At 40.7% G+C, this 23,858-nt stretch overlaps 2 protein-coding genes across 6 annotated transcripts; one reads left to right on the top strand and one right to left on the bottom strand.

Moving 5' to 3' along the window:
• Positions 1–1,033: 1,033 nt before the first annotated feature.
• TTI2 (TELO2 interacting protein 2) lies at positions 1,034–12,018 on the top strand. Of its 5 annotated transcripts, XR_013966288.1 has the most exons (9): positions 1,034–1,107; positions 1,422–2,134; positions 3,490–3,676; positions 4,569–4,661; positions 6,151–6,338; positions 6,416–6,559; positions 8,225–8,387; positions 9,277–9,457; positions 11,272–12,018. XR_013966288.1 is itself a non-coding variant. In XM_080795011.1 (8 exons), the coding sequence occupies exons 1-7, from the start codon at positions 1,488–1,490 to the stop codon at positions 9,379–9,381; spliced, it is 1,527 nt and encodes a 508-aa protein (XP_080651137.1). In that variant the 5' UTR covers positions 1,034–1,487; the 3' UTR covers positions 9,382–9,399; positions 11,272–11,461. The 5 variants fall into 5 exon arrangements, 3 of the variants coding, with proteins under 3 accessions (XP_080651137.1, XP_080651135.1, XP_080651136.1); XR_013966289.1 differs by having other exon boundaries at positions 1,034–2,134; XM_080795011.1 differs by having other exon boundaries at positions 1,034–2,134; positions 9,277–9,399; positions 11,272–11,461.
• On the bottom strand, positions 8,665–22,746 carry MAK16 (MAK16 homolog). Its single transcript, XM_080795046.1, has 10 exons — positions 22,650–22,746; positions 20,088–20,137; positions 19,886–19,995; positions 19,734–19,798; positions 19,202–19,353; positions 18,166–18,220; positions 12,077–12,151; positions 11,243–11,353; positions 10,241–10,306; positions 8,665–10,099 (listed from the first exon to the last, which is right to left on the bottom strand). The coding sequence occupies exons 1-10, from the start codon at positions 22,662–22,664 to the stop codon at positions 9,908–9,910; spliced, it is 891 nt and encodes a 296-aa protein (XP_080651172.1). The 5' UTR covers positions 22,665–22,746; the 3' UTR covers positions 8,665–9,907.
• Positions 22,747–23,858: the final 1,112 nt, after the last annotated feature.

The following is a 23,858-nucleotide window of genomic DNA, read 5'->3' as shown; positions in this document are numbered from 1 at the left end:
CCGCCCGGGTCAACTGGACACAGCTTTACACGCAGGGAACCTGCCGCGGGGAGACAAGCAGCGCCGACGTAGCATGGCACGGGCAAGGACAAGGGGTCGCACGGGGCAGTGGCTCTCCGCCCTGCTCTGCCTCGTCTCGTCTGTCGAACAGAACCAAAGACAGGTGGTTGTGCTCCCCCCGCCCCGCGCTCGGACCCGCGGATCGCCTCCGCGCGCCGGCTCGCAGGCGGCACCACCTGCCGCCCAGGCCCAGTACTGCGCGGGGCTGCCCCAGAGCACAACGCTCTCACCCGCGGGCCCGCTGGGAGCGCTCGGATCACCCCTCCTTTCCCGGCGGCCCCGCGTCTGGGTGGGGGTCAGATACCACAGGCCAATTTTCGCCCGACCCTGGCATTCGACTTGCAGCAGCCTATAGATATCTGCCAAACTTAAGAAGCCAGGAGCGAGGTTAAAAATCCTACACCGTTGATACCTGTTTCCTAGTACGTAGAGAACTAACGCTCTTGATAAATCGAAGAAGCTGCTGCAACAACCAGCAAACCCAACATAAAAACAGCCGAAATCCCTAGTCACCTTTCAGCATAAATTGAAAAATTAAAGGATCCCATAAGTTCACGTCAGACGGGTAATGTGCCGAGGTCGTAACAAGGTTTGAAGGTGGCACATGTCACACACGAGCGTGAATACCCAATCATCATGCTTATGAACTACAAAAGGATCAAGGAACTACTTCTATTAACGGGCTTCGAGGATGTCCCACTGACTTTTCAGAAAGGGTGACAGACTTATGCTTATGTATTCAGTCTCAACAGTAAAATAGTGTATACTTTTAAAATATCTTCGATATTTTTCTTTTGTTTCTACCTTCGTAAATTAAAACAGAACCAAATTAGCGAGCGCATATGTCTATGCAAATTTTTCCGCCCCAACTCCACCTTTTGGTGGGAAGCTGGGTGTCTGTTGCTTTACGACAAGCAGGTCGTGAAATGACGGAGTGTTGCCCGAGTATTGGCGGAAGCTAGCCATGTGCTTTGCGGCAGCGAGGCGAGCTGGGTCCGGATCCTAAGAGGCAGAGCGGTCCTGGAGGGTTTGGAGGCTGCCTTGGAGGTGCATGTGTCATGCCTTAAGGATTTATTTTTTTAAACTCGTAGCGTTTTTGTTTTTGTTTTTGTTTTTTTTTTTTTTTGGTTTGTTTTTAATCTTCAGGAAGGCAAGGATAATTTATGTACTGTTGGGAGTCTGAGCTTCTGTTACTTCCAGAGAGGCTCCTTTCCGTTTCCTCCATCTTTTCCTTTACGCAGAGTGTACTCTCGCGGGTTAGACTCGCACCCCCCAACCCCCAAGGCTTGCAGTTTTATTTGGTTTTAGTTGCGTTCTTCGGGAGAATTCCAGCCTCCGGGTGATCTTTTTTTCTCCAGCAGATCCCCATCAGCGTCCCATCTTGGCTCTCTGGAGGAGACCGGCTCATCACTGCTGCCTGCTGAGGAATGGAGCAGGACAGCTCTCGGGAAAACCCATCGCGGGAAGGCGCTTCCTTGCCGGGAGATCCGCCTTCCTCCACCCTTGGACAGTCTTTATCCCAGGTTTTGCACCGTCTTACCAGCGAGGAGTCCCGACGGGGCAAGGCCAGAAGTGCAGCAATTAAGGACCTCGGTGCTCTCATAGAAGCCGCAGAATGTGATCAGTTATTTGAGGGGAGTGACACGTCGCTCCGCGGAATGCCCGAGCTGCTGGGGCAGGTGGCAAAAGCCCTGGAGAAGTATGCAGCCCCACCCAAGGAGCAGGAAGGTAGAGCGCATGGCTACTCTGAAGTGGCTGAGAAGGGGGCAGCAGTTGGGGTACTGTTTCTTAAAATAATGGGGAAAATTGAGGCGGCCAAGAATTCCTTGCTTTGTCCTACGTGGAAGATAGGCCTACGTCACTTGGCAGGACCCATCTATATTTTCGCCGTTACACACAGCTTGGAGCAACCGTGGACCAGCCCAAGATCCCGTGACTTTGCTGGAGAGGTGCTCTCCTTACTCCTCCGAGTTACTCAGTGTGGTTCCGTGGCAGGATTTCTGCACGGAGAAAATGAAGATGAGAAAGGGAGATTTACTTTAATAATGGACTTTCTCAAACCAGATTTGAATAAGTGAGTATTTTTGTCAAAGGGGCCACTAACTCGAGCTTCATCCTAACGTTTTAGAATTGTTAGAGCTCAAAGGAACCTGAGTTTCTTTGATGGTAAGATAAAGGTGTCACGATAATAGCAGGTCTCTTAAGGCCCAGGAAGGTTGTGATTTTCTATAAATGACATTATTGGGTATTGGCAAATTCAACATTAGAGCCCAGGTCTTCAGACTCCCATTTCCTGGTACTCTTTCCAGTTCTCACAACTGCCCTGGACATTGGAAGTTCCGTCCCATTTATTTATACTCAAGTTTCTTAAGTTAGGTGAGGATGGGGATCTGGAGAGGATTTAAACTTAGAGTTTGAATTTAAAATTAGGGATGTTGAAACTCATCACTAGTTATTAGATATGGATGGTTATTAGATATAGAAGTGATGTTTGGGATGAAAAAAGCCCTTCAGATTGCTATTAGCTAAAATATTTTCTGTGAGTTCCACTTGCTACTTTATATGTTACTATTAGTAGGAGGAGAGTGATGAGAAAAAACTGTGTACATAACTGTCATTTTACCAGGAACTTGAAGTTTTGAGGTAGGCTCATACTTCTTTCTATTGCTTCTGAGTAGGACCAGGTCGGAGAGCCTTTCTGAACCTGTTTCATTTTTTTGTAATATAAAGATATTATCTATTACACAGTTATTTTGAAGGTTGAGTAACGTGTTTAAGCCCACTTTATAAGCTGTAAATTGCTTTTGTTCAAATCTCAATTCACTTGCTCCCTTGTAATACTTACAATAATACTGAAGGTATTTCTTTTACTCCTCTTCTCCGCCACCTTTTTTAAAGATTTTATTTATTTGACAGAGACAGTGAGAGAGTGAACACAAGCAGGGAGAGTGGGAGAGGGAGAAGCAGGCTCCCCACTGAGCAGGGAGCCCGGTGTGGGACTCGATCCCAGGACCCTGGGATCACGACCTGAGCCAAAGGCAGACGCTCAACTGACTGAGCCACCCAGACGCCCCACTCCTTTCTCTCTTCTTAGCAGGTCTTCCCTGTAACCCCACATACCATCACCACAGATTCTTTACAAGCTACTGTTCTAAATGCCTCCTTTTCATTGGATAAGCTTTAGACCTAGAGCCCTGGCTGATTGATTGTTAAATGTACTTAGTATTGGGGTTTTTGTTTTTTTGTTCTTTTAGTGCAAGTTCTGTAAGTTATTTTGATCCAAATCTTAAAATGTATAACACCAAGAGTTACGTGTGATGTATTCTTTTCAAGGACAAGAAAATGGTCTGTTTAGCTTGAAGAGGTTGATTTTCTTTGCTGGTTAACATCACGTCACTTTACTTAGTGTGGTTTCACATTTCCGTATAGGGAATCCTGGAAGATTAACCCAGCCACCAAACATGTTTTCTCATGGACTCTGCAACAGGTCACCCGACCCTGGCTGAACCAACATCTGGAAAGGATACTTCCCCCATCACTGCTCATCTCGGATGACTATCAAACTGAGAACAAAATACTGGGTGTACACTGCCTCCATCACATTGTGCTGAATGTGGTAAGCAGCCCTGCACTGTGTCATCTGTGTAGATGGGACGGGTTGAGTCATCATGATATCATTTTATCGTTGTCTTTTTATATCTTTTATTAACTTCTATTAATGTTGTTGTGGCTACATTCACTTATTTATATATTTTTTCTTTATATTTTCTTTCTGCCAACCTAGTAGATTATACCTCATAAGTAACGTGTATAAGACACTTGGGCCATCACCCTGCATGTCAGACTGAATAACCAGACCATGAGTTGATTCAAGTTGACTTCCAAGAAGCAAAAAAATCAGAAACTGAAACAAGGTTAAATCCAAATGTTGCAAGCCATTATTATATTACTCAAGGAACCTTTTTTTTTTTAACTGTGTATTACGGAGTTTTAAAAATATACACAGAAGTAGAGAGTGATATAATGAGTCCTATGGCATGATCGATTCTGTGTATCCATACTTCGGTTTCAAAAATTACCAACATTGTGGGGTGCCTGGGTGGCTCAGTCAGTTAAGTATCTGCCTTTGGCCCAGGTCATGATCCCAGCATCCTGGGATCAAGCCCTGCATGGTGCTCCCTGCTCAGTGGGGAGTCTGCTTCTTCCACTGCCCTTCCCTCCTGCTTGTGTGCACATGCGCGCTCTCACAAAAATAAGTAAAATCTGGGATGCCTGAGTGGCTTAGTCAGTAAAGCGTCTGCCTTCAGCTCAGGTCATGATCCCAGGGTCCTGGGATCAAGTCCTACATTGGGCTCCTTGCTCTAAGGGGAGCCTGCTTCTCTCTCTGCCCCTCCCCCTGCTCTCTTTGTCTCTGACAAATAAATCTTAAATAAATAAAATATTTTTAAAAATTACCAACATTTTGCAATGTTGGGAAACTTTTAATTGGGTAATTTGTCTGCTTGCAGCCAGCTGCTGATTTGCTCCAGTATAACAGAGCCCAGGTCCTATACCATGCCCTTTTCAACCACCTCTACACACCAGAGTACAACCTCATTCAGGTAATTGTACGATTTGTTTATTACTGTGAATCTCAGTTCTCAAATTTGAGTAGAAGTTGGTATTATATGAGTAAGAATAGTTGAGACACATTTTCCTCTTTTGGAAATTGAGGATGATGACTAAGTCATAGCCAACTTGAAAATAAAGCAGTAGCAAATGACTAGTGGAAATGTCTCAATACTAAGTAGGCATCCACATTTCTGAGTCTCCACAGAGCCAGTGTTTTGTATTCAGGTGGGTCAATTTTATATCAGTTGAGGGCTGCTTTGTCTGAAGTTCTGTTTTTATTAACTTTTGTCCTTCTCTGCTTCTTTGTATCAACACACACTTGAAACTCTTTGTATGTTGGGTATTACAGTGACATTCTTCCTTCCAAAAGACACTGAATATCTGCTGTGTGTGAGTAACCATGTGGGTTCCAGGAGTGAATGGATCGGACAGAGCTTCTGGCTTTAAGAAACCCTTTGGAAAGATGTGTAAATAAATGAGTATTTATACATGTCTATAGTACAGCATGATAAATCTATTAAAAAGAGGTTTGTGTAGAGTGCAGTGGGTGTCCAGAAAAGGGTGGCTAACCAGGTTCAGTGTTGTTGGGATGGTTTTGGGAGGATTTGGGAAGGAGTGATATTTGAAGGATGAACAGAAGTTTCTTAGGAGGGGCAAGAACATTCTGAAGACAGAAGAAACAAGTTATATAAAATCAGAGGTAGAAATAAGCTCGCTCTTTTATGCCTGTCCTCCCTTCCCCACGTCCCCATCCACCTTTTTAAATATTAATTTAAGTATTAAATTGAGAATCCAGGTACTGACAGCCAAGAAGTTTAGAGTTCTTTAGACGATGGTTTAAAAACAAAACTAAGGGGCGCCTGGGTGGCTCAGCCGTTAGGCGTCTGCGTTCAGCTCAGGTCATGATCCCAGGGTCCTGGGATCGAACCCCGCATCGGGCTCCCTGCTCAGCGGGAAGCCTGCTTCTCCTTTTCACACTCCCCTTGCTCGCTCTCTCTGTCAAATAAATAAATAAAATCTTAAAAGAAAAAAAAAAAACTAAGAAGAAAAAACAAAAATCCCAAGAGAGCCGGAAGGGCATGCCTGCGCACTGAAACTTCACATAGGGTGGTCCAGCTGGACACAGTTGAGGACCATTATAGATTCTTTCTAAGAGCAGTTTAATTGTGAGTACATGTAACTGTCAGTTAAACTTAGAAATTTAGTGGCGATAGACTTAGACTCCTACAATTTTGGTTAAAGTCCCAGCTATACCCTAAGGTCCTGTTTCATAGCAAAGAGGAGTCTGGAAGAGAAGGTGTTAACTTGTTTGGAAATTATGTAAAACCAGCTTGAAAATATAAAGTAAAATACACTTCATGTATTGTATCTTTCAGAATTCTGACACAGACCCCAAGGATAGATTGATAAAGTCGCAAGACCAGTCAGCAAATGTGAATGCAAATGAGCAAACAGTTCTTTTCTATTACTGCCTCCTAGGCTGTGCTCCTGTGTCTGCTGGATTTATTCCCCATCCTGGAGAAAGGCCTGCACTGGAAGGGAGGTGCCGCTCGACCCACCACACACTGCGATGAGGTGCTGCGGTTGATCCTGACCCACATGGAGCCAGAACACCGCCTTCTCTTACGCAGGACCTACGCGAGAAACCTCCCAGCGTTTGTGAGGAGGTGAGTGCCCGGGCTGCTGGTCTGGCCGGCTCTTCAAGTTCATCTCCTTGGTGCCACTTTTTCTCTTTACTTTTTAGGTTGGGGATCCTAACTGTCCGGCACTTGAAGAGGCTGGAGCGAGTCATCATTAGTTATCTGGAGGTTTATGATGGACCAGAGGAGGAGGCTAGATTGAAGATACTGGAAACTCTGAAACTTCTCATGCAGTATGCATGGCCCAGGTAAAACAGCCAAGCAGGCAGGTGTGCCAACAGGGGCAGAACTCAACCAGTTTTCTCTTCCAGGCTTGCCCAGGTATACTTTCAGTACAGTCTTAAGGACATGCCTTGTATTTTGAGTATTTCCCATGCTTACATTTCTATTAGGTTTTGAACTGAGGAAGTCACATTGAAAAGGTAAAATATACCCATTGTTACTGCTGGTGTACATCTCTCTAGATTTATAATGCATATTAGAATTTCAAAGGCCACTTAGAAGTGCTATAGTAGACACACTTAACTTTGTTCACCCTAAGAGTTTTTTAAATCTGAGAGTAGAGAATTTCATTGCACATTACTGAACACCTGCTGAGCAGTAACCAGGAGAATTCTAATTGAGGATATGATTGCTTAGAAAGCGTTCCAACTCTGGCTGGAGATTGGTGTCAGAACAATAAACTGGAACCCAGACATGTTTTGTCAACAAACACTTTCTTGCTGGATAACAAAGTTCAATTCATCTAGAGTCCGGTGCTCCAACATCTGTATCTTTTCTGAACCATAGTTTTTACCCTTATTTACATCTGTAACTGGACTGCCTTTGTTCACTTCCGGTCTTTCTCCCCTACTGAACCATATGGAGTATACAGAAGTTTACTCAGTACCTGGTTATTAAATACACCAATATCAGAAGAATGAATGGACTGGAACAGACTGAGTAGACGGATGAATGAAACCGAATCCAGTTAATGCTGCCAGGCCTTTAAAGAGCAGACTAAGTGCCCAAGTCGAGATTGGCAGGCCTTAAGTGGGAAGGTTAGAAGATGATATCTTATGTGGAAGGAGGGGGGCTGGGGAGTGGGAAATAGCAGGTTTTATGTTGAGGACAGGTAGGAGAGCTGAGTAGCAAACAATGTAGGAAACCACTTAATATTTATTAGGTGAAGAGATGCAGACTGTTACTCTCCCAGTCACATTTCTGTCCAAAGATATAGTTTAGTTTGCATATTTCCCACTACAAATTATTTTTCAGCTCTGATTAAGGCTTTTAAGGTTTTTTTTATTATTAAAAGGAGTACATACAATTAACCATTTAAAAGTGGACTCAGTGACATTAATTACCTTCACAATTTTATACAACCATCACCACTATCATTTTCCAGAACTTTTTTTTTAACAAGATAAAAACCTTCAGAAAGCCTAGGAAGTTGAAGTAAATATGCTGGGGCTTAAGTGATGGTAAGCCAGAATCTGAACTAAATGACAGAAGATTCCAATTGACATTGAGGTCCCAGGTCCCAGAAACCAAGCTTATTTCTCCCACTTTAACTTCCAGGCCCAAGACTGCATAAAAGTTTAAGTACTGTGGACCATTTCCTTTTTGGCCCAAAGTCTAAGCCCCTGGTAAGGGGAGTCCCACTTCTCCCTTTTCAGGAGGGATGACTTTACAGTAGAACCAGGTTCTGGAAGGGAGCAAGGTATTCTTAGGCAGAGTGTGTGTATGAGTACACACTACGCTGCAGGGGAAAAAAAGGGGCTTGAAGTTAAGAAATCTGGTATCTGGTCTCTAGTTCTGCTTCTAGCTCCATGGTCTTTAAGTCATTTAGGAAATGAGGGCCTAGATGGCCTTTGAAATCTGCTTTAATATCCTGATTGAGTATGAACATAACTTTTTCTTCTTGATTCCAGAATTTCCTGTAGACTTGTGGTCTTGCTGAAGGCTCTCCTAAAACTGATATGCGATGTAGCAAGGGATCCAAATCTTACACCTGAGCCTGTTAAGAATGCCTTATTAGAGGAAGCCACAGATTGCCTGATTCTCCTGGATCACTGTTCTCAAGGACAGGTGAAGGTAGGAGTGTCTGCATCTGGTCCTTAAGTAATTCCTGTAACTGTTCACATGCCTGACCGTCTGTAATGAACATGGAAGGTTCAGATCCCCACCTTGGAGACCGCTATCCTTCAATAGGGTTGATTAACACCTTAGTCTTATTTTAAAGCTATTCAGAACTATTTTGACCAAAAGGCAAGAGGATTAGGAGAGGTCTGGGGGGAGAGGACAGAAAATGTGCAAAATATTAAGTTTATAAAACTTAAGTTCTATTTTAGTCATCTGAATTTTTTTTTTTAAATGATGAAATAGTGAGCTGTAAGCCACCAAGGAGTGATATAAGTAGAGTGATTCACATCCCAAAAATGTTTCTAGTTTTTCCGGGGCAACTGTATTTTTCCATATTCTTATTTATTCATACGGGAATTCTTCCTTTAGTTTCACATTCCACAAAAGTTAACTTTTCAAAGCTAAAGCATATAATAGCTATATGTGTATTTATATATATTTAATAAACTATTGCCTCATTTCTTCCATTTAATCTTGCCCAGAAATCTTCAATTTAAAGTTATAAAGCAGCATGAGAAGAAATTCATATCCTAAAAATATTTAGAAATAGTTATTTGTTATTTTACTAGTTTATTCAAACAACTTTGTGTCAGTTTTCATGCCAGGCAGTTTTCAAGCCCTGAATCCAATCTAATTTGCGTGGGCTGGTATTAACCCGCTTCTTCCTGAGCCAGCAGGACACATGCACGCCAACAGTTTAATGTAACACCTGTTCCATGAACTGCTCTCTAGTCTCCTCTCTTCATTCATTCCTTGAGTATGGTACCAAGAAAGAAGAACCAAGGTAAAAGGAAAAGTATCAAAAAAAAACACCCAAAGCCTATTTGGTTTCATGTTGCAGGGTCTCCTGGCCAAAATTCTCCAAAGCTGTGAAGACAGCAAGGTGGTGAACTGTATCAGAAAAGTGCAGCAGGTGTCTGAAGGCGCGTCCTACGACAGAAATTAAATTTCTCGTACTTTTAAAGTAGGAAGGCTTTTCTTCTTGTTCCAACTGTGTAAACAGAATGATTTAAGAAAAAAAGGTATTTTCATACTAAACATTATAACTTAGACCTTCTTCTTCCTACTTTTATTCCCACAGAAGTAGGGAAGAGAGAACAAGAAAAAAAATGAAGTCTGGACATTTCTAAATAAAGTTGGGGGGTGGGGGGAGGACGCCAAGGAAATGGGTGGATAGCATTTAAAATTTAGAAATATTTACACCCACAAATTCATCTGTTAAGCTTCTTGGGCTCAAGCTGTTACTTCAAAGCATATGCCAATGCTATAAAAATACTCTGTTCACAACTTAAGACTTCCTTCACTTCCTCCCAGATTTCTTGCCCCAGAGAACTAGCATAAATATTAAAAACACAAATATTGTGCTCAATGCCATATGAAAGAGCAAAAACTGGAGGTGTGTACATGTTTATGGTAAAAGAAAGGAGGATGTTGAAAATGTTCATTCCTGTTCATAAATGCCCGGGGCGAAGTCACGTCGTTTTGGCCTTGGCCGCAGGCTCTGTCTCCTCCTCATACTCTATCTCCACATAGGCTCTCTTTCTCTGCAAGGGTCCTTTCAAGGGTGTTTTGCCTTTATGTCTGGCATCAAGGGCCTTTTCTCCCTCCACAGAGGATTTATCATCCTGATCTTCATCACTGCTGGCATCCAGTTTATCCATATCCTGATATGGGGAGGAAAAGAAAAGAGAAAATGCTAGATTTATGGCCCAGATTCCTTTCACTGCACTCTCAATTTAGAACCAGAAAATTTATCTGCCTGGGTGTTCAGAAACCTTCTTTTCCCCGAAGGCCCAAAATCTCACCTCAAAATCACTTATGTCACTCTCATCCACCTCATCATCTTCCACAAACTGTCTCTTGCCCACATCCTAAAATAAAACATAACTGTTAAGTTCAGAATACAGAATGAAAATTCCGCTTACACATCCAGTTCTATTGTTTGATAAGTAAGTGCATAAACAACGAACGGATTCATAGTATACTTACTAGGCTCAACCAAAATCTACTTACTTCCAAGCTCAGTACTTCTAATTTAAAAACATTTCAGGGACATCAATTCTCATGCCTAATACAAATTATCAGAGGTAAAACATCCTCATTTTAATTTGTTAGAAAAATCAGTTTATAGATAGAGCTTTACAAACAATTATGTACATTTAGTTAAACCTATTAATTTCAAGAATCAAAAAAGGGTTACTACTAGGAAAAGTACACCTATGTGAGTGTTCCATGTGATTAAGCAACTACTTGCTAAATCTGGCCTTTTCCTAAAAATGCAATCATTCAAGTACCTCCCCTATATTAATAGTGAAATTAAATCCTATATAAATTTCGGTAGGTTTCTTAATGGTATATTCTATCAGCTAGGAAGGATTTTTCATTTGTCCCCTAGCAGGGAAAGTTTTAGAATTCCAATAAGCAAAATTGTCAATGTGTAGTTTGTTGGCTGAGTTAAAATTAACCTCATGATAGACAAAAATGACAAGGGGTGCCTGGGTGGCTCAGTGGGTTAAGCCTCTGCCTTCGGCTCAGGTCATGATCTCAGAGTCCTGAGATTGAGTCCCACATTGGGCTCTCTGCTCGGCAGGGAGCCTGCTTCCCCCTCTCTCTCTGCCTGCCTCTCTGCCTACTTGTGATCTCTGTCAAATAAATGAATAAAATCTTTAAAAAAAATTTAAAATAAAATGACCAAAGAATTATTTTTGGTTAGGGGAATGAAAATGATAGTCTGTCTCTCAAGTACATGTAAAGAGATCTAGTTCTACAGATTACTGCTCACTGAAGCAAAAACAAACAAGGCTTACTTCTTCATCTTCATCATCTTTTTCCTCAGAATCTGAAGAGTCACTGTCTGCCTCCTGCTGTTCCAGGGCCTTGTCGAAGGCGTGAATGGGGAAGTTGTAGATGTCACCATACTGAAGAGCAGAAACACACCGGCTTTAATGACATCTCAATCTTACACTTGAAGTCCACTGTCCAATAAGCATATTCCTCAGTGATTAAATGAGAATACTTAACTTGGTACATAGTAGTATTTCTGTATTAATTTCAAGCATAGAATCAACAATGTCTTTAAAAACACATTTTAAATAATCAGTGGTTAAAGTCAAATGGGTAACTTCCATGAAGAATAGAAGCACATCACTGAAAACTTAGTAGTGTATAAAACCCATGGGTTAGAACAGATGTAAATTTGCTGACAGAAAGCAAATAATAAGGAAAAAGTAAGTTTCATTTATTTTTGTCTTGTAAATGACACTAATTTTTAAAAAGAGAACTAAAAACTCATTTTAAAGAGCCTAAGATTACTAGGGTAGTATGCAGGCGGATCAAGACTGCCTGCCTTTTATACAGAGATCTGGAACTGTTGCATTGCAAACAGGACTGGCAGTATGGTGCAGAGAGAAAGGTCTCTTAGACTGAATGGAGTGTCAGGGGTGACCAGAACACTTTATGCATTTGTGTCAACCAAATAAAATGGGGAAGCCAAGGCCTATATATTTGTTCTATTCCAGGAACAAAATTAAAGTGAAGATCTTTCCAGCATCTTTGAAAATAAAACACATTTCTGTTTCCCAGCATGATTATTATTAGTCTGAAAAATAATATTTATATCCCAAGGTTCCTAGCTTTCTCACCGTATCTTGTTTCAGTCTCTCCAGCAATTCCTTTTCAATAGCATTATCCAGCTGAGCTGCTATTAATGCCTTTTCCTGTAACAGAAAAATTTGAGTAAATCCATTTACTTCATTAATAACTCATTTTTCAGCCTGTACAAGTGGAAGAAACGGAGTTTTTATTTTAAAAAATCACCTTTTCCACTCTTGCTATCACCAGGATTCATTGCTCTCCAGCCAGATATATTCCTGCTTTTAAACCTTGGGAACCTTTTAATTTTAAAAGTTCCCATGGTTTTATAAATAGCATTCTGAATTAAATTCTAACAAAGCCTTTCATAGATCTACAAAGCATGCAGGTCTATATACATTTAAGTGTCTTAGAAAATGAGCAATCCTGGGGCGCCTGGGTGGCTCAGTCAGTTGTGTCTGCCTTCAGCTCAGGGCATGATCCCAGGGTCCTGGGATCAAGCCCCAAACTGGCTCCCTGCTCAGCAGGGAGTCTGCTTCTCCCCCTCCCCTGCTTTTTCACCCTCTGTCAAATAAATAAATCTTAAAACAAAAAAACGAGCAATCCTGAAACAGATTTTGTAAAAGCTGAGAAAGGGAAACAGAGACTTACACTTTTACTAAAACCATGCTAAATTCCATGTGACTGACAAAAATAGATTAAAAATCTCTTCCTCCAGTGATTTCACAAAAAACCATACATAGTATCAACCTGTAGCACCCACAGCCAAGACATAAAAATCTAACCTCAGTCTATCTTTCTCGCCTAAGTCTGCATTAACTTAATATAAATACCATAAAAGATTTTAAAAGTCTTATATACTGAAGCTTTGTTGGAATGATGTACAATGTGTAGGATAAAATACAGGGAGACTGGGGCACATGATCAGTTAAAAGGCTATCATGCACTGTTCTCTAAAGCGGGTGCTCACACCTCAAGGGTGATCCACTGACATGTAGGCGGAAAATAGGTGAAATTGCTGTGTGTGTACTTTTTCTTTAAAAATTAAGTGTTCTGGGGCGCCTGGGTGGCTCAGTGGGTTAAAGCCTCTGCCTTCGGCTCGGGTCATGATTCCAGGGTCCTGGGATCGAGCCCCGCATCGGGCTCTCTGCTCAGTGGGGAGCCTGCTTCCTCCTCTCTCTCTGCCTGCCTCTCTGCCTACTTGTGATCTCTGTCTCTGTCAAATAAATAAATAAAATCTTTAAAAAAAAAAAAAAAAAAAAAATTAAGTGTTCTATTTCTTTATGAATACTAGCATTGATGCCTTAACTCTGGCCATAAGGCAAATGGCTGTGTGTCAGATAGGAAGATAACCAGAGGGAAAAATACTGTAGAGTCCGAGCGTGGGAATCTCACTACTTTATTCACATGATTATAGCACGCATATGCAGTTGGATGTTTGCTTAAATGGATTTACAGATTATCGAATAGTTTGCAGTACCATCGGAGATTATAAAGTTATGCTATTTAATTGTTTAGTACTTAAAAAGAGTTGTACAACTTAGAGTTATGTATTCTTCACAAAAAAACGTTCCAAATTTTCCAAGACGACAAATGACAGTGTAATATGTAACAATAGAAGCTTTAAAAAATAAATACACTTATTCTTTCAAGAGAAAAGCATATTTTAACAGTGAGTCTAAAATGTTTTTAAACTTGTTCTGTGGACAGAACATTTGAAAAAGAAAAGTGATTACATCTATAAGTGACATTGTTAAAACCTACATCTCCCACAAATGCAGCAAATCACAAACTCAAACAATCTGGAAACATAACTTTCCAGCACATTTAAAAATCTTCCAAATCGACATTTCTCAGAAGGCTTTAAACTTACTCGGTAAAAGGAGAACAACTTAATTTCCTCTGAAAGGCTTGCAAGAACACCTGTTTAGCAATCAGGGAAGAAGCAAACTCACTAGCTACATCTGAATAAAAACCTCTACAAAACTGCTGATGAAGAATGAAAAATGCGGAGCCAGTACTTAATGCAAACCATCAACAATGCACTTCTTGATGTGTCTCTGAGGTACCTATCAGTCATGAGAGCCCTTAATTAAGAACAGATTTCCTTCTCAGCGAAGAACCAGACCTTCATTTCACTATATCAATAGTAGGTATGTCAGTTATATACCTATTAGTGCAAGAACACGTGTATAATAACATAAGTAATACACCAGGGAGCGTATGTTCAAAAATTTATTTGGTGAGGAATCAGAACAGTTCGGAGATGAATGTTATAATAGCTCTGAAGTCCAAAACTCTGTATGAGTAATAGGAACAAAAGCACCAAGTTATTAACTTGATTTCTTGATAGACCATGAAGAATGATCAGGGAAATGTTTGTTGGTAGAGGGGAAGTATGCAGAGCAAATACCCAGAATAAGTGAAAATTTGATTGTAAGGAAGAGCTAATTCCTAGGTCTTGAAAAGCAGAAGAAAAGTCAACCTGAATGAGGTACCAGTGACATGGGACAGGCAGACTTGCTCTCTGTGACAAAGGCTGGTGTTTCCTGAGTGGATTTTTCCCAGGATAGCATGGTAGTACCACCAGTATTCATTAGTCTGGTAACAAAGCCACCTAGTTGACCTCAAAGAAACATACAATCCCAGTCAATTCCTTATAACCAATTTCAAAATCCAAAAAACTCAATTTAGTGGCCTAATAATGACCTGAACTGACATAAGTCTCCTTAAAAAGTTTTTTGAAATTCCATCTAGTGTGACTCTTTTTATATTTCATTGCAGAGCTACTGGTGCATCAGATTAGAATGCTCAAACCCTGAGGACCCAAATAAAATTACTAATGGAAAGAGAAGAAATAATCACTAACACCACAGAAATACAAATATAACAGAATAGTATGAAAACTTATATGCCAACATTTGGACAACTTAGTACGAAATGGATAAATTTCTAGAAATCTATAACCCATCAAAAGTAAAAGAGGATGAAACAAAAAATCTGAACAGACCAATTACCAGCAATGAAATTGAATAAATAATCAAAATGCTCCATAAAACTGAAGTCCAAGCCTAGATGACTTCATAGGCAAATTCTATCAAACATTTAAAGAGGAGTTAATACCCATTCTGAAACTATTCCAAAAACCTTAAGAGGAAGGAAAACTTCTAAATTCATTCAATGAGGCCAGTAATACCCTGATACCAAAACCAGAAAAAGACACCACAAAAAAAAGAGAACTAAAGACGATTATCTCATGAATACAGATGCAAAAATCCTCATCAAGTTATTAGCAAACCGAACCCAACAATATATTAAAAAAATCATATACCATGATGAAGTGGGAGTTATTTCCAGGATGCAATGGTGGTTCAATATTCACAAAACAATCAATGTGATAAATCACATCATTCAGAGAAAGAATAAAGACCACAGGATCATTTCAACAGATGCAGTAAAAGCAGTTCACAGAGCACAACATCCACTCTTTTTTTTTTTTAAGATTTTATTTATTTGACAGAGATCACAAATAGGCAGAGAAGGAGGCAGGGGGTGGTGGTGGTGATGAAGCAGGCCCCCTGCTGAGCAGAGCGCCTTATGCGGGGCTTGATCCCAGGACCCTAAGACCATGACCTGAGCTGAAGGCAGAGGCTTAACCCATTGAGCCACAACATCCCCACAACATCCATTCTTGATAAAAACTCTGCAAAGTATGTCTAGAGGGGACACAGCTCAACACAATACAGTCCTTATATGAAATACCTACAGCCAAAATCATTCTCAATGGGGAAAGACAGAGCTTTCCCCCTATTGTCAGGAACTAGACAGGGATATCCACTCACCACTTTTGTTCAACACACTACTGGAAGTCCTAGCCACAGCAATCAGACAATACAAAGAAATACAAGGCTTCCAAACTAGCAAGGAAGAAATAAAACTCCCACTGTATGCAGATGACAAGATACTATAAATAAAAAACCCTAAAGACTCCACCAGAAAACTGTTAGAACTGATAAATGAATGCAGTAAAGTCACAGGATACAAAATCGGTGTACAGCAATGTTTCATTCCTATACACTTATAATGAAGCAGCAGAAAGAGAAACTAATAAACCAACCCATTTACAACTGCATCAAAAACAATAAAATATCAAAGAATAAACTTAACCCAAGAGGCGAGAGACCTGTATTCTGTAAACTACAGAATAGTGAGAAAGAAATTCAAAAGGATGCAAAGGAATGGGAAGACATTCCATTCCATGCTTGAGGGATGGAAGAGCAAAAATGTCCATAGTACCCAAAGCAATACACACATTAAATGCAATCTCTATCAAAATCACCCTAAATTTGTATGGAACCACAAAAAACCTTGAATAGGCAAAGCAAACTTGAAAAAGAAAAACAAAACTGGAGGTATCCCAGTTCCAGATTTGAAGTTATATTACAAAGTGGTAGTAATTAAAACACTATGGTACTGGCATAAAAAGAGACACATAAATCAATGGAACAGAACAGAAAACCCAGAAATAAACTCACAATTACATGGTCAATTAATCTTTCACAAAGGAGGAATGAATATAAGATGGGAAAAAGTCTCTTCAACAAATAGTGCTGGGAAAACTGGACAAACACAGTTAGTAAAAGAATGAAACTGGACCACTTTCTTTCACCATACATAAAAATAAACTCAAAATAGATTAAGAGTTAAAAATGAGACCCCAAACCATAAATATCCTTGAAGAGAGCACAGGGGGTCCTCTCTCTGATATCTACCATAGCAACATTTTTCTAGATATGTCTCCTGAGACAAGGGAAATAAAGGCAAAATAAACTATTGAGACTATATCAAAATAAAGTTTCTGCACAGCAAAGGAAACAATCAACAAAACTAAAAGGCAACCTACTGAATGGGTGAAAGTATTTGCAAATGATGATTCTGACAAAGAGTTAATATTCAAGATATGTAAAGAAGTGATACAAAACTCAATACCCAAAATACAAATAATCGAATTTAAAAACGGGTAGAAGACATGAACAGACATTTCTCCAAAGACATCAGATGGCTAACAGACACATGAAAGGATGCTCAACATCACTCTTCATCAGGGAAATGCAAATCAAAACTACAACGAGGTATAACTTCACACCTGTCAGAATGACTAAAATGAACAACACAAGAAACTGTAGCAAATGTTGGTGAGTACGTGGAGCAAAAGAAACCCTCCTGCACTGTTAGTGGGAATGCGAACTGGGGCAGCCACTGTAGAACAGTGCGGAGGTCCCTCAGAAAGTTAAAAATAGAACTACCCTATGAGCCAGGCATCGAGTACTGGCTATTTACTCAAAAAATACCAAAACACTTTAATTCAAAGGGATGCACGCACCCCTGTTTACTGCAGCATTATTCCCAATAGCCAAAGTATGAGAAGAGCCCGTGTCCACGGACTGATGAATGGATACAGAAGCGTGTATATATATGTACAATGGAATAAATTACTCAGCCATAAAAAAACAACATCTTGCCATCTGCAACGACATGGATACAGAGTATAATGGTAAACGAAATAAGTCAGAAAAGAAAATACCATAGGATTTCACTCCTATGTAGAGTTTAAGAAATAAAACAAGAAAAGGAAAAACAAGTCAAAAAAACAAACCAAGAAACAGACTCTTAACTACAGAAAACAGATGGCTACCAGAGGGGAGGTGGGTGGAAAGATGGGGGAAATAGGGATTGGGAATTAAAGAGGCTTACCATGCTGGGGCAGGGGGGCAGGGGGTGGAGAGAAAAAAAGAAAGAATGCTCAAACCCTGCTGAGAGTAGTATGTGATGTGTAAGAAAGGAAACACACCAAAAGTCTGATTTCTGAAACATTTAATTGCAAGAATTTCAGACAAGGTATTCCTTCTGTTCTCCGTTATATATATCCCCAAGAACCCTTATTTTAACCTGTCTTGAAAGTTGTAATCTTAAAATATGAATATCCGACACCTTACACAACTAATACAACAGTATTAGCCATTAGTGAACCCAAGGCCTGAATAGCTCATAGACAATAGTGACTGAATCATGATCCCTACTACACACCGCTACCCTCAGTGAAAATACAGAAGCTATGAATACCAAAATGGTAAGTTACCTCTCTTCTTTTTTCCCTCCGTTCCACTTTCTTACTCAAGGGAACAAGTTTCCTCCTACAGAAAATAAAACACATTATCAGAAAACCCAAGTGTACACTCTGTGTGTTCCTTTAAAAAAAAAAATGAGAAGAGGGGCTCCTGGGTTGCTCGGTTAGGTTAAGTGTCTGCCTTTGGTTCAGGTCATGATACCAGGTTCCTGGAATCGAGTCCCACATGGGGCTCTTTGCTCAGAAGGGAGCCCACTTCTCCCTCTACCTGCTACTCTCCCTGCTTGTGCGCTCACGGGCTCTCTCTCTCTCTGACAAATAAATAAATAAAATCTTTTTAAAAAATAAGAAAAAAGGATTAGAGTTGATTTTGTAGGACTCAGCTCAATATAGATAAGATTATATATTTAACAATTTTCTAAGTATTTAATGCTATAAAATGTCAGACATTTTCACATGTGTTTTAATGTGTATTTCACTTTTTGTTTTCTGTAGGCATTCTGAGACTTCTGAGGGCATTCACTATGCCAAGATTAATGCTTCAGTTAATAAAGAAAAAGAATTTTCTTTAGAAAACTGCCATCTTTAGCTTTCTCTGTAGCTCACAATGAAAAATTATTAGGATCCATCACTCCTTAGGAAGATATTCAATTAATTCTGTGGATTTCATATTATTTTTAAAAATTAGTTTTCGGTAAACTCAGAGTAAGGTTCTTTTATTCTTATTTATCCCAAAATTTTAGGTCATTGTCAATTCCTTAATTTTATGATTCTGTCAGGGAGTTATAAAGAAAATTTTCTGAAGCTGCTTTTCAGACGGGGAGATCACTCAGGTTTTACTATACTGTTTTTTAAATCCTGCAACATCAAAGGGCACAATTTTAACCAGAGATAAACTTTCTTCTTAGCAGCATATCATAAAAGGTTATCCAAAATTGGATTTAATAAGCATTACTAGAGATTTCATAATCTCTCATTTTCCTAATATGACCCATGGAAAGACAGACTTAAAAAATAAATATAATAAATGAATCATCTAAATACTTACTGTCGCTTTAGTGTAAGTTTTCTAATTCGAATTAGGTACTGGGTGATCTTGGTGAATCTCTGCTTACACTTGTGTCGAATAAAACGGGGCCAGTAAATTAGATTTTCATCTATTTGCTCCAGTGCTTTCTCATAGTTTTTATGAAGCCGAACCTACCAAACAGAAAAAGAAAGTTTAAAGAGTAAGAGTAAATTATGAGGTCTTCATTGCTATGATACCCATGGGGCCTAATGAGGTTGGCTTCAAAAGTTTAATCCAGGGGCGCCCAGGTGGCTCAGCTGGTGAAGCATTTGACTCCTGATTTTGGCTCAGGTCATGATCTCAGGGTCCTGGGATCAAGCCCTGTGTTGGGCTCTGTGCTCAAGAGGGAGTCTGCTTCACCCACTCCCCACTTCCAGGATTGTACTCTCTCTCTCTCATAAACAAATAAATCTTAATTAAAAGTTTATTACAGCTATGGTCAAGGAAGACAAAAAAGCATGTGGCATTTTCGCTCTTAATGATCATTGTAATTTTTTGTCCCAAGTCTTACCCGTTCCCAGAGACGCCTAGGAAAAGCTGCTCGCTCTATAACCTTCATGTACAAGTAGCATTGTCCTGCAGGATAAAGTAAATGGCATTAATATTATTTACAGAGAAGCTAGAGAACATCCTTCCTCATGGAAGTTAAAACGAAGGACTTACCTTTCTCTTCTTTGATAGTGGCATACTGACTGTTTGCCAGGGGACAAGACGACCGATTACACAGTCCAGTCAGGCTATATTCATTTCTGCAAAAACTCTGAGTTTTCGTTCTACAGTGGGAGGAAAAGAGCAAAAGTTATAAAATGGGCTACCAAGAGGGAAACTGAAGGAATCTTTGTTTAAGTTGCAAATCTAGACTCACCTTATTTTAAAGGAACAAAACTGCTTGTTTCCTAGTGTATCCCAGATAACCTACAAGACAAAGAAAAAACCCATTTCAGTTGCTCTGACCCAACAGATGGGAATATTAAGTCAAGAAAACAATGCGCTGGTTTACTGAGGAAGTCTCAAAAGAGTCTGAGGAATGAGAGGAAGAAATGCTTTGTAAAATAGTCTATTTTCTTTTTACACAGGTTCTTGTAGAAAAAGTAAATACAAATTGGCAATAACCATCACCCCAAGACCCACAGATAAAATTTCATTAGAATTTTATGAATATTTTTGAATTTTTTCTATACACGTACTTTCCAACCAGTATGCTTATATCTTTAACAAAAATGAGTTGTATATATATTTTGTAACATTCCTTTTTTTCTTAATATGTTCATTATCTATTGTAAAGGCTGCAGAGTACTAGATTGTTGGATATACGTACCATAATTTGATCTTATCTGGCAAAGAAAATCATCTACTGGGGTGCCTGGATGGCTCAGTGGGTTAAGGCCTCTGCCTCTGGCTCAGGTCATGGTCTCAGGGTTTTGGGATAGATCCCCGCATCCGGCCCTCTGCTCATCAGGGAACCTGCTTCCCCCCTCGCCCCCACCACCTGCCTCTCTGCCTACTTGTAATCTTTGTCTGTCAAATAAATAAATAAAATCTTAAAAAAAAAAAGGAAAATCATCTACTGCTATCATCTACTAATGTGTTCTTTATTCTTTCAGCATTGATTGTATATTTCATTTATTAAGGCACTGATATCTCTAAGTCCTGACACACAGGAGGTACTCAAGTATTTGTTGAATCAAAGAAGGTAGAATCCTTAAACAGTTTTATCTATCTACTTAGGGGGGAAGCACAAAGCAGCAGTCTAAGGGCCTCAAGAGAAGTTTATAAGAGCCTTTGAGTGAGCTGCACTAAGGAACTGGGAAAGGCTTCAAAGAAGTTAAAGCAGTCAAAGTCCAAAACATAAATGTTAACAAATAGAATAACATTTTTGGAATTTTATAGGATGTGTGTTTGGTGGGGGGATGGCAGGAAAGAGGTGAGAGGAAATCAAACTGGGAAAATAGCTCATTCTAGCTTATGGCTTTACATATCATCTTAAGTTGATGACTCCCAAATTGTCATCTCCTGGTCAAACTTCTCTCCCCAGCGGAAGGATATACACATCCAACTGTCAACCTGACATCTCCACTTGGATGCTCAAAAGGCACGACACACATTAACAACCAAATGAAGCTCTCAATTCCACATCTCTCAAACTACTGTCTTCCTTCCTGATCTCCACAAATATAACCACCACTGAATCACCTGTCCAAATCCAAAAATCCTTTGATTTCTCCTTTTCCCTTTTCACTGAAGGGATCATGTTGCGTTTTCAGTTACACCGATAATACAGATCTCAAATTCATCCCCTTCTTTTCCTCTCCCCTATTACTACTCTGGTTGAAACAACTTTCAACATTCTCATCTCCTTGCTTTCATTCTTCTTCTCCTTCAAAAGCCTCTCACATAACTACACAATTTTTCACAAAATAAGTGAGATGTCATGTCCCATTAGAAGCCCTAAACATACTTCCTACAAAACTCTACATGTTCTTGTCATGCAAGCATATCCAACTTCATCACTTCTCCCACTTCCCGCGATTCCTATACCACAGGTCACACTGGTATTCCTGAATACACTCCTCCTCTCTTACCTCCAGATCTTTGCATTTTACTGTTCCCATTGCCTGGATTTTTGGCTTTTCCCTCAGCCCCTCAATGACGGCTCATTCTCATCTTTTAGACTCAGCTCAAACGTCTTCCATTCAAGAAACCTTCCCAGATCAGCTTTGTCTGAAGTGATCTCTGCTAATTACTCTCTACTTCATCACCCTTGGTCTTTCTTTCACAGTATTATTACACAGTACAGTGGTTTTCAATTTGTTCACGTGTTTACCATCTGTCTCCTCCACCGGAGTGCTCCAGGAAAACAGAGGTCTTTTGTTTGCTTATTAAAGACGAAATCTCCAGTAATTATCACAGTGCTTGGCACACCGTAAGCAGTTTTATACTTCTCATACATGTAACTACATAAATGAATCGAGTATGCTTCCAAAAAAATTACGATTTAGGCAGACAATGAAGAAAATGTAAAAAAAAAAAAAAACTAACACAGAAAGAGCAGATTTAAAAGTAACATACACGTGGAAGAAAGGGATCCTTAAATTTCATATCCGAACTTGACCATACCATCCCCCACCTCACCCCCACCCGCGCCTGCCTCCCACGTCCACACCACAGGCAAGCCCCTCATTGCTGGGTACCACAGACTGGAAGCCAACCCTGTGGACTGAAGTGACGGTGTTCCAGCCCCTTCACCCAGGTAAGGCTGCGGGCTGGGGATCCCGGGTAGACACGTGAGAGCCCCACGCTCGGAAATCGGGGTTTTGGAAGCCTCGGTTCTGTAGCAACGAGGCTAATCGCATGCGCCAGCTGAGTATGTGGTCTCCGAGTCTCCTAAAGCAGGAGAACCCAGGTGGCAGAGAAACACGACACTCACATCATCCGACTGCATGGCGTCCGCGGTTCAGCGTGCAAAGCCCGACCAAATCTAGGGAGCAGCCATGCTTCTTCCGGAAAATCACTTCCGGAGAGCCTAGCCTCACCTATCGCGAGAGTTTTGACTTCTCGGGTTTGCCTAGCGCCTCTTTGTGGCGAAACTTTCGCGTGTACCTCCTCGTCCACCGCCACGTCCCGAGCGTCCCCGCCAGCTCGCACCGCCTACGTCCTGTCCCGGGTCTCGCTCTGAGACTGTGAACGCGGTGAGCCGCCCCCTGCCACTCCGCCCTCCTGGGCGTGCCCTTGACTTCAGCACGGCCAGTGACTGCGCCTGAGGACTGGCTGGCCCATGCCGGCGGCGAGCCCTGTCCCGGGAAAGCGCGGTCTCCCGCCCTTAGCTCCTGGCCGCCGGGGCTGTGGGGCTCGAACTCGGTCCTTCTTCTGCTGAGTCCCTCGCTGCCGCACTCACCTCCCCTCACTTAACCCTGCAGACACTGTGGTTTGGTGTGGCATTGGGTCTTGACCTTTGAAATTCATGGATTCGATAATATTAAAAGCAGAAGAAATTTGGAGAATTAACAGAGTTGTCCCCTCTTTTTGTTTTGACAGGAAAAAGAAGACGTTTAGGAGCTCTCACCGTTTTTCTAAAGAGAGGCCAGTTTCATACCGAGAGTAAAAAAGGCACAATCTCGGAATAAGGGTGGGCACTTAATTTGCATATCACATTATAAAATAATTAAGTTTATCGTAAGTAATGTAATTTTGTTGCATGCAGATAAAAACTATGAATTAGAACCACCCGGTTGGAGGCGTGGCTGGATGGTTCCGTCAGCTAGGCTGAGGCTTAACTCATGTTAACTCATGACTCGGGTCCTGATCTCAGGGTCCTGGAATCCAGCCCCTCTTGCTCAACAGGGAGCTGGCTTCAGTGTTCTCTTTCCCTTTCCCTCCACCCCTCCCCTCAGCTGGCTCTCTCCCCCTAAAAATAAATAAATACATCTTTTAAAAAAACAAAAAACAAACCCCTTGGAAACCATTGATTTGGCCCTGGTTTTTGGAGCCAAATTTAGGTTATAAAAACCAACTGCTATTTACAAAGTATTTTGGGGTAAGTCACCCTATCCCAAACTATCCCACTTGAAAAATGAGGGTATATGAGAACTGGAGGCATGTTAAATGCATAGTTTACATTGCTTCATAAAAAATAATT

This window comes from Martes martes, assembly GCF_963455335.1.
Source record: "Martes martes genome assembly, chromosome: 2".
NCBI lineage: Eukaryota > Metazoa > Chordata > Mammalia > Carnivora > Mustelidae > Martes > Martes martes.
Note: the sequence above shows the minus strand (reverse complement) of the source record. Positions and strands in the feature narration are given on the sequence as shown.

Coding starts and splice junctions, on each gene's coding strand:
- TTI2 (XM_080795011.1), top strand. CDS start 1,488: ATGGAGCAGGACAGCTCTCGGGAAAACCCATCGCGGGAAGGCGCTTCC. Junction 6,339..6,415: donor CTCCCAGCGTTTGTGAGGAG/GTGAGTGCCCGG, acceptor TTTACTTTTTAG/GTTGGGGATCCTAACTGTCC. Junction 6,560..8,224: donor ATGCAGTATGCATGGCCCAG/GTAAAACAGCCA, acceptor TCTTGATTCCAG/AATTTCCTGTAGACTTGTGG.
- MAK16 (XM_080795046.1), bottom strand. Junction 19,799..19,885: donor CACTATCAAAGAAGAGAAAG/GTAAGTCCTTCG, acceptor TTTATCCTGCAG/GACAATGCTACTTGTACATG. Junction 12,152..18,165: donor GGAGGGAAAAAAGAAGAGAG/GTAACTTACCAT, acceptor TTTCTGTTACAG/GAAAAGGCATTAATAGCAGC.